The 12771-nt window shown below is 42.9% G+C and overlaps 1 protein-coding gene across 1 annotated transcript in view; it reads right to left on the bottom strand.

The window, feature by feature from the left end:
* Positions 1–12771, bottom strand: part of Fam120a (family with sequence similarity 120A) — a 96757-nt gene that overhangs the window by 12832 nt on the left and 71154 nt on the right. Inside the window, exons 11-13 of the mRNA XM_028867661.2 lie at positions 10028–10277; positions 5767–5881; positions 390–599 (exon numbers count right to left, since the gene is read on the bottom strand). Coding sequence (XP_028723494.1) covers positions 390–599; positions 5767–5881; positions 10028–10277 — 575 coding nt within the window. The remainder of the gene's footprint in view (positions 1–389; positions 600–5766; positions 5882–10027; positions 10278–12771) is intronic.

Below are 12771 nucleotides of genomic sequence, written 5' to 3'. Positions count from 1 at the left end.
ATAAGATCAGGTTGCAGGCAAGCTTGTAAAGCATTTTCTTAATTAGCAACTGATGGGAGAGGGCCCAGTCTATTGTGGGTGGGGCCATCCCTGGGCTGGTGGTCCTGGGTTCTATAAGAAGGCAGGCTGAGCAAACTAGAGGGAGCAAGCCTGTAAGCAGCACCCCTCCATGGCCTCTGTATCAGCTCCAGTTTCCAAGTTCCTACCATTTGAGTTTCTGTCCCGACTTCCTTCAATGACATGGTGACGTGGCAGTCTAATAACCCTTCCACCCCAAGCTGCTCTGTCACGGCGTTTCACTACAGTAATAGTCTTGACTAAGACAGCAGATGTCGCTTGTACACTGCATCCCACTGTAGTTCAAGATGGCCACCCTGTCCCCAACATACCTGACCATCACAGAGGTCGATGAGTGGGGTCTTTTCCCGGCTGGCTTTGAGAAGTTTGGACTGGAAGAGCTTCCCATCAAAATACATCCAAGGACAACAGTGTTCCCAGGGGATGGGTTGCCCACACGCATCATTGGCAAACAGTGCCATGTCTACTCCGCTCATGAAGAGAGCCGACAGCTGAATTCCTCGGGGATCTAGGTTTTCAATCTTTAAATTGAAAGAGTAATTTATATAAAGTAAGAGTACTACAGTATCACACTTTCCCACTAAAACTCCCCAAAGTTAATATGGCACAATCCTCAACAAGAGTACCACCTTGGCTTTACCCAGACCCGGTCTTACTCAAAGCAAACAATGGTTTTTGTTACTACAATAGTTAGGAGCATGTTTGATGAACACACTGATAGCGTGACATCTGTAAATTACTACACAGTATGGACACTATGGTGCTAAGACTGGACGTGACAAAAGGACTGACCAGGCTCAGTCCCCTTCATTGCACAGAGCCCCACAATTCCTTTGGGAAAGCCTAGATCTGAACACCAGCCCTGGGCTAACAGAAGGGTGTCCAAAAGGAATGTTTTAAGATCCTGCATTTTTCAAGTAGCTGTATTAAGAAATTACTTGGCATAATTTCATTTTGAAATAAATTTGCACTATATGTTTATTGCTTTATATGTCGTTTCAAAGAAGCTTAATTAAACTGTCAACATGTTTTAGCTCATAAACAAAAGAATGCAAAGAGAGAAACACTGTACTTGAACTGTGCTTCTGGTATTCCCAAAACCTGTGTATTCCTAGGCTGACTCTCTTCTCAGACAACAGGCAGGGTAAGACACTTGACATAGTCCTATGGACTCTTAATCATCTGTGTGCAAAGGACCTAGTTTATGGACTAGCCAGGACAAAGGCTTAATTCTGCTCTGGTTTCTTTCTTCTCACCTCAACAGTTTTTCAAGAATGAAATCTTTGAGGGGTATGCGTCCAGGTAAGGCCGCACTGTGGCAGGGAAAATGACTTTTGGAAAATGGCATTATATGAAACAAAAAAGAACATTTCAGTGCCAAATGCTAATGAACTTATGATTATCTGCTATTTATTTCCCACTGTTTTTGTAACAATACTTCCCATCATCAGCTAACATTCTTGCCAATCTTTTCTAAAGTTTTTAAGTCAATATAATTAAACTTGCAAGGCCTAGAGGAGTCAGGTCATAAATTTACAAACACTATTTATCTATAGCTCTGGATCCTATTTGTGAGAAGCACGAAGTACTAGGGTAGTAGAATTAAACACATTTTCATATTTATGTGCAATAAAGAGAAAGAGAGGGTCAGTCTGAAACACATGAATGCATATGCTTTATTGAGATTCTATCTGTGAGCTACAGAAAGGAAGGAGAATCCTCACCATAGTGAGCTGGCCTGCTGGAAAGCAGCCAAGCAAAGGTGGGCTGTAAACAAGCAGAGCCAGCCCAGCACACAGGTCACCACTACCCGCCCCTCCCCCCTGGGGACAGTGACTATGAATCCCTCCTGGGGACAGTGACTATGAATCCCTCATCTGGACCACTGCTTCCAGCCCGTGTGCTCTGGGCCCTACACCAGAGAATGGAAAATCAGGATCAAGGCTTAGGCAGAGATATGGTGGTACTCTAAGGGTTTCTACCTCTATGAAAATACCATACTGCCTGTCTGTGGACACAACTGTGGCAGTCTGCAGGCAACTCTTGAGGTTATGGGTTACTACTGGTCATATCCAGACACAAAGCCCCGGTGATTAAAATCCTGGCCATATCACAGTAAGTGGAGTTTAACGGAGTATAGCAGAGGTATACACCACAGAATCACCCTGTTAGAATTACTTATTTCTGAATTTGTTCAGAGGAATGGAGCAAGCCCTTGTGTGCGTTCATTCATATATGAGTTACACTGGCCACTGAGGGACTGCTCCTGTGGATTTAAAAAATGATGTTAGGTCCGAGGATGTAGCTCAGTGGTATAGAACTTGCTTAGCATGCATGAAACCCTGGGTTCAATTCTCAGCAATGAAGATAAAAAGTATACTTTCAAGATAATTATCAATTTTAGTAATGCCAACTATTGTTAATTTAACAGGTAAAAGTTCTTAAAATAAAAGCTATATAATTATGTGAATAAGATTTCCATTACTGTGTATATTTGACTTCCTTCAAAATGTTTTTTATTGTTTTAGAGGTAACAGCTTAGTATATACCCCAGGATGGCCTCAAACTCTTGGTTCTCCTGTCTCTGGTTCCTAAGCATGTGCCAAAATGCCTGCCCTAAAGCTTCCTAAAATTCATACTGCAGTGTTTTATTTCCTTAAATGTTAATTTTTAAAAAATGGTTATTTATGTGTTATATACACTACATAAATGCCCAGTACCTACAGAGGTCAGAAGAGGGCGTTAAGTTCCCAGGAACTGAAGGTACAGACAGCTGTAAACTGCCATGTGGGTGTTAGGGCAGCAAGTGCTCTTAACTGCTAAGCCACCTCTCCAGTTCCCTTAAATGCTGACTAGAACCCTGAACTGTACAGATATCTGTACTTATTGTCCTATGCCAATGAAAATAAAATATTCAACATTATCCAAAGTTCCTCAACTAGAGAAACAGACAGAAAAATTCTGGCTTCACAAGAAATACAGCTGCAGAATTTATTCTCTGCCCATTTAGTTCCAGAAGCAATCCTAGTGAGGTGACTTTGACTTCTACTTACGGGCTACAGACTCTTACTCTATGTCATATTTACCTATATGCAAAACAATTCTTACAGGTATCACAGACATGTTGCACGCCCCTAATACTGTCTTTAAAGCTCTTCATTTTCCATCTTTTATATTCTGCACTTGGCATGTGAAACTGTTAAAAGAATTATAGGGATGTCAAGAACAAGGGAGAAGAAACTGGACAAATATCACAACGGTAAAAGTTCCTTCTCCTCGTCCTTCACCCACCCACTTTGAATCCCTGGCTCAGTGCTAATTTTACCTTAACAATTACACTCATGCTCAAAACCTAGGAGAATGGCTCAGAAAATATAACAGGGAAGAAAATGAGGATCATCAATCACTGTCACAGGTACTCAGGGAACCACACAGAACATGCTCAATTATTCATGGACATGGTGGACAGAGAAAGCATGGATGAGATGAATTCTTAAAAACTCATTTCAGCTAATGGTGCAGTGTCTCTTCCCACTAACCCTCTCTTCAGAAAAGCTAGTAGCAAGAGTCCAAACTGGCAGAAGTAGGATCTGCCTTCCTCTTTTCCTGCTCTGATGGCAAAGCATGTGTGGGACGCTGACAGGGACAAGAGTGACAGGTCTAGGCAATCCACAAATGGGGCGACAGCCCAGCCCAGCAACAGCGACAGTCGAGAGGTGACTGTGTCTTCAACAGTGAAGAGGCGTCTTACAGAAAAGCACCGTTGTTGCTTTTGACATGTCAAAAACTTCAATGATTAAATGAAAAAGCAGTTTTAAAATTTAATTTTCTACCACTGAATTCTGGAACACTGAACTCTACACAGGAATTCTGGGTAGCCTGAAATAAGAACATTCCCATCAATTCTCAATGCAATAGCTGAGAGGATGCTTAATCTTTAAAAAAACAAAAAAACAAAAACAAGCTGCCTTCCTCTCCATCACATGCTATTTTTCCCTGACAGCTCTTTGGAAATGTGTAGTAATCTTGACAATGAATAGTGTGGGCTGTGCTTGTGAAAACAGGACCACCAACTTCCACACAAGAAGACCCAGGCTGCGATGCATCAGACAGAAGGCCCCTGTTCGTGGAATGTATCTCACTGATACATCTGTAGAAATGTCTCGCCTTAGATGAAGAATCAGGAGAAAACCATGAAAGCACTAAGGCCTCAAAAGAACCAAAATGAAAGTTTTCAAAAGGTACATCCTGCATGTGGATCCGAAAATGAAAAGGATATGGGAGAGAAGATGGACTTTGGTTAAAGTAACTTGATGGTGAATAAGGAAGGCTTGGTGGGCATACCTGGTCCCTGGAGGTCTGATTTTCAGAACTGGGATGTCAATACTGAAGGAATAATCTACACAAGAGAAACAGGAGGAGAGGTAGAGGGTGGCACCACACTCTAGGGCAGTGATTCCACCCCCTGAAGCACAGCCTGCGGCGAGGACGGTGGTGACGGGGCACCCAGGGAACACGCGGGAGGACCTGACTGGGTCCGCCACACTGCCTGACACCGAAAACAAAAGGGTTAAAGACAGCAACAATTTCTGCCCAACAAACAGAAAAGCTTGATCCACAAAGTAAAGAACACAGTTGGAGGGCAAGTCTGCCAAGCTTTGGTTTTTGTACTTAGCTTGATTCAAAGTCATCAGAAGCCTCAAGGGAATTCCAGTTAGCACCAAAATATGTAATTTAACATAATAATTTTGGGAAAAACCTGAAATTTATTGAGAACCACCTGTCAAATACTAAAAAAAATAAATAAATAAAAAATACAGAGCTAGTCTAAAATCTTTGCCATAAGATGCGTTCATAAAGAACAGCAAAAAGATCTAAAAGTGAAGGTAATTTTATCAATAGAGATTAGCTGACTTTAAATCATATCTGATAAAAAAAATTAAATAACTGTTGACAAAGAAAAACAAAACCCTAACTTTAAAAAGAAAAGGCAGAGCTCTGAGTTTAGCTACCCTCGAGGTCTTGAACTTTCTAACATTTAATACAGAAATAGGAAAGCAATTATAATCATGAACACAGCAACTAATGGTGTAGTGAAAAAGATGACACTACAAACCAGGGCCAACTTAGGAGAAAATGAACACTGCCAACACAAAGAACAAAGGAGTGCGAGAAGGCAAAATCAAAAGGAACATGACATTACAGGCGCACGAAAAGGGGGGTCGGGATGATGGTCTAACACCGTTCTTCAAGTGGCTCTTTTAAAAGGGACTGTGCAACACTAGAAGGGCAAAGAATATGCTTTAGAGAAAACTAAAGTTGCAGCTAGGAACAATGGAATGAAATAAGAAAAAGAATCCTGGCTAGATGTTAGAAAATTCCTAAGATTGAATTCCCTGGGAAAATAAAAAAAGAGAAGTTTATTTTCTGATGTGAAAAACAAGAATAAACATCCATTGATAAACATATAAAATCTGATAAACGTGGAAATTGACTGTTTTCCTGCTTACAAACCCTGATGGCACAGCCATACCTAGACAGGAATATCCCCTTTGCCTTGAAGGCTTTGACACAGGACATTAGTATCATTAGTTTGGTGCCCAAACAACTGTCTGGTGAGGGTTAGCAAAGTTACACCAAAATCCAAAGCAAGACTTCCCAGGACAAGGAAACAAGGCTGATTGGTACCTTGAGTTCCTGCAGCTGGTCCGGCTCATAGAGTTTGGGGGACAATGCCTGAGCCAGGAAGGCATCCAGCTCCTGACGCCGCAGAATGCGAGCTCCGGGCCACTGCACCATATACCTGGTGAGAAATAAAATGAGAGTGGAATTACTGGAGCTGTTAGCCAGGACTTGGAAAAACTGAGGTTCGAAGTAAATCTGGACGGTGCAAGCCAGGACACTGCCTTTGTATTCTCTTTCAACCATTCAGTTTCTATGAGCGAATGCCAGCTGTAAAGTGCGTACCTGATCAACATTCAGCATTCAAGAATGTTGTGTTGTGTAGAGTCATTAAAAACAAGGTGCTTTGCCAGACCTGGTGGCACACGCTTTATTCTCAGTATTTAGGAGGCAGGGGCAGGTGGTTCTCTATGAGTTCCAGGCCAGCCTGGTCTACACAAAGAGTTCCAGGCCAGTCAGGGCTAGAGTGAGATCTGTCTCATTTGAATTGAGGTCTCCCCAGCAGAAGCTGAACATGGGAATGGTGCACGAAGTGTCCATGAGGAGGAGTTACTCAATGCACTGAGAGCACCTTCACATTTGGAACATCCTGGTGTGGATGGATGTAGGGAATCAACTTCCAATAGGATAGATCTGTCAGGCAGCCAACAGCCTGTATCACTACAGAATACAACCCCAAGTAGCTTCTAGTGTGGGATAGGAATGGCTGACTGTAATAGTCATAAACCCTCAAGCCTGCTAGCATGGATCCTGTACCCAACAAACCTTAAGGAGCACCAGATCAGGTTACTAGCTACCACTTAAAACAAAAACAAACAAACAAACAGCTCCTGAAGACAGACTGCTTTGTGAGTGCTGGAGAACAACTCAAAGGAGTATGGAGAGTCATGATAGCAAAACAACACTCTTCCCACTTTTGCCTGCTGAATAGGCTTTCCAAGGCTTAAAACCAAGTTAACAAAACCAGGACCAGAGCTAGCATTCACCCATGGGAATGTACACTACGAGAAGGCATGGGTAGGTTCTAATGAGACTGATAAGCAACGTGGAATTTTACATGCTCACTAAGAGGCAGGCATTAGCTATATATTTTACAGACAGGAACTTATCTATTGTCCTAGCAATTCTGAAGCAGAAATAAGTCTCCTGTATCAAAGATGAGGAAACTGAGAGAGAGAGACATACACTTCATGGTACAATTATGTAGCATAAGTAGATGGGCAATTAAATTTCCTTGTGAAGGATACTAAATATTTCTACTGCACTTAAATAAAAGTGAATTCAACTATCAATATTTGCACTGACAAAACTTACATCCTTTGGCTGGAAATGGTGGTGCATTCCTTTAATTCCAGCACTGAGGCAGAGGCAGGTAGACCTAAGTGAGTTGAGGCTAGCCTGGTCTACATGAGGAGCTCCAAGCCAGCCAGTTATAGTGAGATCCTGTCTCAAATAAATAATTGGATAAATATTACATATTTTGCAACTAAGTGCCAGAAGTCATACAAAATGGTCCCATTGAGGTTCAATAAGCTTAATGGAAAAGAACAAGTAAATGTGACAAAAGCCCCAACTATTGACTGATAAAAATATTGTTGTAGATATTATGATCAGTATCCACATATCTATAATATACAATATTCTTTACCTTAAATAACCATGGTTTATGTTCCTCTCTTTTCTTCATGTTATCATTTGTATACTTCTACTCCTTTATTAATAACTCTATCTATTTGTAGCACTATACATATAACACAAACTTCCCTGTACTGTGTCTGTCCCTTTCTGAACCTGCAGGCTCCAATGGCATTGGCACATTTCCAATGTCCTACAGCCTCACTCCCCTGCTCAACTCCTTTCATCTCTTCGATGCAGACTCTGACCCGTGAGCACTAACTTCTCAGACTCCACCCTGTCTCTAGGTTCCTTTTAAAATTCTGGATCAGAGAAAGTTGGCAGTCATAGTTCCCAATTGTTTGCTGTTTTTCTGGAAGGAGACTCAGAACTCAGCATAGCTGGAGGAATCCATGTCCCTGTTGGTCAAAGTGTGCATTTCCTGCCCTTGCCCTTCTATTTGGTTACCTATAGCTCTTCTCAGATAGAGACAGATGAAGAAAACATATTTATGAAAGAAAGCAAGGATCAGAGCCCACAGATAACAGAAACAGCAACTCACTCTGGGGGATCTCGTTTATTCAGTGTTTCTTATCTGCACGTTTAGAATGTTATCAAATACTAATTGCATCACCAATTTATCTAAGAAATTTTTGGTGTCTTTTCTGTGCAATTAACTGGGCAGAGTATAAAAGGTAGAAGCAGGAGAATCTATGTCCATGAGTTCCAGCCAGTCAGGACTACACAGCAAGTTATAGGTCAGCCAGAGTTATATACTGAGACCCCTGACTCAAAAAACATATTTGGTGAGTTTGTAGCAATGGACTTGAAAGAGCTGTTTACATCGTCCCCTTCTCTGTTCTACCCCAGAGGCTAAGGGGCAGTCTAGACTGTTCCCACCCACGCCTTCAAAGACTTGTCTGCCCTCTACATGGAAATTGGGGAAAAGGTGGTTTGACTTCATCCTGAGAACACACCTGGCACAGTCTGGAGCATCTCCAAACACAACCAGATAGCTGAAGCCTAGCTATGGGACCTTGGCCCCTTCCTCCTTGAAAAATACTCATGTATATGTAGTTGGCTCTTTTGTTTTTTGAACTAAGAATCTTACTTTGTAGACCAGGGTGGCCTTGAACTGTTCACCCTCCTCCTCTAGCCTCTCCTAGTGCTGGGACTACAAGTGTACATCAACACATGCAGCCTCCTCCTTTATATTTCATACTGACTTATGAACACTTAACTTAAGCCCAGCCTGTATCTATTTGTCTGAGGTCTTGTCTCTTCACTTTCAAAGAAGCTCTTCTTGGATTTAGTTTGTGTGTAGCATGACAACAAACCTTCCAGTCTTCTCCCCACATCACACATCAACTTCTGCTCACATTCCTTGTTTCCTCATCTCTGGTTCCTGGATTCTAGAGACTGTACCAACAATGCCCCCTATCTATCCTATCTGCTGTCTTACTATGACATACACAACATGGTAATGCCCAATGTGATCTTTCCCAGGGTGGAGACTGAGAACACTGGCAAAAGCTGCCTCTGGAGAACGGGAGAACGCCACACCATCTCTGTGGTTCTCTGCCAAAGTACACGAAGGTGTCAGGGATAAATGATGATCTACATGGGGAGGCAGAGGCCAGAGAGATACTTGTGTTCCTCCACCTCATCATGCCCATGGCCCACTCTTCCTTATGGGGCCAAGAGAATAAACAGTCAAGATATAAAACTATCATCAGTCCAAGAAGCATGAAGTTGTCCATTAGGCAGACAAAATGTGAATGTCACTCCTCATCCATAACTAACAAATGTGGCTGTGTGCTGCCCAGAAGTGACCACAGATTATATATCACATGGGGTCCAGTGTGCTACCTAGGACAAGTCACGTGTTACACATCATTTCATACTTGGAACAAAGACTATAAACTGACTGTACTTGACACAAACCTAGACATACCTGGGAGGGAGAATCTCAACTGAGGAACAGCACCCATCATATTGGCCTGTGAAGATGTGTGTGTTTGGGGGTGAGGGATGGAGTTCTTGATTGCTAATTAATGTAGGTCCCAGGACACTGTGGGTGGTACCATCCCTGAAGAAGTGAGTCTAGGCTGTTTAAGAAATGCAGCTGAGCAAGCCTGTAGGCCGAGCTCCTCCATTGATCTCTGCTTCAGTTCCTGCCTCCAGTCTTCCCTTGATGACTATAAACTATAAGCCAGAAAACCTTCCTCCCTCAAATTGCTGCTTTAAGTCTAGGTGTTTACCATAGCAACAGAGAAATGACTAGAACAATAACCAAATCCACTTTTGCCCATGATCACAAAGTGCACATATTTTCTGTGTGTGTGTGTGCGCGCGTGAAGTGTAGAGGTTGCGCACCTACACGAGCACACATATTTTCACACAATGACATAGTATTTACAAGCTATATGTTTTCCAAATATACCCATTCTATTAAATGTACTCTACAGTGTAAGTATTTGTTGCATTGATGTGACCTCCATCCCTAGACTATACATACGAACACAGATCTAAGACAGATCTTAACAGACAGCACAATTCCTATACAGGAAGCTTGTCATTGTTCCAGAAGACTGAACATCGTGATTGTGCCCCTGCTCTGTAGCAGCCCTTAGTCCCATGGACAGTCACGCACCGTAAGACGCAGCAGAGCACCATGAGGTGAGTGGGCACATTGGCAGGGTTGAGCATGGCTGGGGTATCGGACCTCATGCAGGCCAGGAAGGCCCTCATCCGGCGGTTCTTGTCCTCCACCGCCTTGCCCAGCCAAAGCCTCTTCAGGTTAGGGCAGGTCCACTCCCGGAAGGCCAGCGCTTCCACTAGTTCTGGGGTCTGAGGAGACTTCCCCTTGTAAGCTGCCCATTCCTTAATGATCACTGGCGAGACTGCAGAGGAAGAACACAAAGAGGCTCATTGCAGCTTGCTCACTGGCCCTCCAGTCTGCACCAAAACAACCTGCTCTAGCACCAGGCCTCAGGACTGGCCTTCCTCACAGAGAATGAGGCCTTCTTTCTTTAGCAAGCTTCTAAGCATAGGGTTTCTCCGACCCTCTGTACTGTGATTAACAGCTCACTTAGATCTTCAGTCAGGCCACACATAAATTTTTTCTCAGACAGATCATGACTTGATTTCCTATTTGCTGAATGTAGAGACCATAGATGTGAAATTTGTTGCTACTTTAAATCTATTAGGAATTTTAGTGCTAACAATGGATGGAATACACAAAACTATGGGATTCTCTGGTAATCCAATATCTCTACCCGAATTAGGCATTCTCTTTTTCTCTATAAATACTTCCACAAGTCAGATCTGAGAAGCCATTTACATTTTGCAACAACTTTACTTAAGGATTTCTATCTGAACAGGCAGTAAGTACTACACGGTGGCCAGTACGACCATGGAGAAGGAACATTCCAACTTCTGAATCCCAGGTGGTGGCAGAACACAGCAATTATCTTCAGCAGGACTTAAGACTGTGCAAAGTTCTCCAAAACTTCATTGTGAAAGAGGCAAATTGTTCTAAATGCACGTAACAGACAATGATCTCACATTCAGGGTTTCATCACTGCTGGAGTCAATTCTTACAGACACAGAAACATAACATAGTCCCATAGTCTTCAAAGACAGCACCAAGGGATAGTTATAAGAGGGGCAATCCAAAGACAATCCAGCCTGCAATCTGCAAATTGAGATTCCTCAGTTCTACTGAGATAACAACCTGATGAACAAGTAGTGAACTCCAGAGACAGAACAGGGCCTGTATGCAAGGCTCCCCCTGGCTTGACAACCAGGACGGGGCTCAGGATAGCCTACCAAATAACCTTACCCTAGATTCAGTTCTCTAATGAAATACCTAGGGCTGTGGAGATTCGGAAGACTCCAAAATTGTGGGAGAATCACCCAAGTAACTGGCCGACCTCCAGTTCCACTCTGAGTCTAAATATAGTTGGGTGATATGACGATTTCTTCAAATATAATAAAAATTGCTAGGAATTAGGTACTGAGAGGTACAATGTATCAGTAACAGGAAAATAAAATATGCTTGAACACATTTATATCTCAACATGTAAGCTAACAGGGTCACACATGGGAACATCACAGGCAGGCACACCTTCAGGGAGAGCTCCAGGCAGGGCCCCTGTGGCATGCAGGCCATCAAGTCCAGCAGGGAAACAAGTGCAGACAGTCACCGAAATGTCCCTTTTACAAGAAGTACTGCTGTCATGAGGCAAATTCCTTTCATTTACATTTCTTAGATGGAAATATAAGTATTAACACGTTTAAGGATATCTAATATTGAATAGTGTTAGACAGATAGCTGAGACAACTTAAAATGCTTACTTGACAGTTTATCAACTCAGAACAGACACTCTCTCTATATATATATCAATATATACTTTTGTTTTTTATTGAGTATTTTAGGTGTCAAGAAAATCAGTAAAACTGCCATCAGCAAGCAGGGCCTGTCCGTGGACGCACAATCTAAGACATCACCACATCCCACCTGGTTCCCACTGAGCTCCAGCACAGCTCAGATCCCCAAAGCTTCTCCAGCTGTACCAGCATCAGGACATATATAACCACCACCACTACCACCCCCACCACGCAGCCATTTTGGAAGCCCATTCCTCTCCCTGCCTCTTCCCTCCTGTGTCCACCACAAAGGACACCTAGTACTGAGAGGAAAAGGCAGGCCAGGGCCCTTCAAACTGAGCTTGACCAGATTCCCACATCTGTGACAGTACTCATTTGTTCCTTCATGCGCACTCTCTCTCCCACTCTCCTCTCCCTACCCCCTACACACACACACACACACACACACACACACACACACACACACACACCACAAAATCCACAAACACACTCTGCTTACAGCATGCATTTTAGTGGATCATAAAAGACAGATTTCCTGTGTTTAGACTCCTTTGGGGTTTTCTTAAAAGAGGCATTCTAATTTATCTCTTTGTCGTATTTCTTTCCCTTTCCTCAGCTGTTTTTAGTCTATCTTTAATGATTTTTTTTAGCACACGTTCTGTTTTATTTATTTGGGGGACCAGATCTCAGTATGTACATGTCTTAGTAACAAGCAATTGCTTTACTCGGTGTTTTGTGCGCATTCTAGGCACTGCCTGCCTAGTACCCATAGAGCCAATTCCTCCAGCATCAGGACCCTGACAACTTTTGGCCTAAGGCTCTGAGGGCCAGCAGTGTCCGGAATTTGCCTCATCTGATGATACATTATGGACCCTACACCTTGGGGATCCCATGGGTACAGAGGGTACCAGGCAAGATCACAGATGCAGAAGGGATGGATGAGGAGGCTTCTGCACTCTCACACAGCACTAAGCATTTGGTCATCCACCTGCAATGCTCACGATA

The sequence above is a fragment of the Peromyscus leucopus genome, chromosome 5 (genome assembly GCF_004664715.2).
Source record: "Peromyscus leucopus breed LL Stock chromosome 5, UCI_PerLeu_2.1, whole genome shotgun sequence".
NCBI lineage: Eukaryota > Metazoa > Chordata > Mammalia > Rodentia > Cricetidae > Peromyscus > Peromyscus leucopus.
This window is presented reverse-complemented; position numbering and strand designations above follow the sequence as displayed.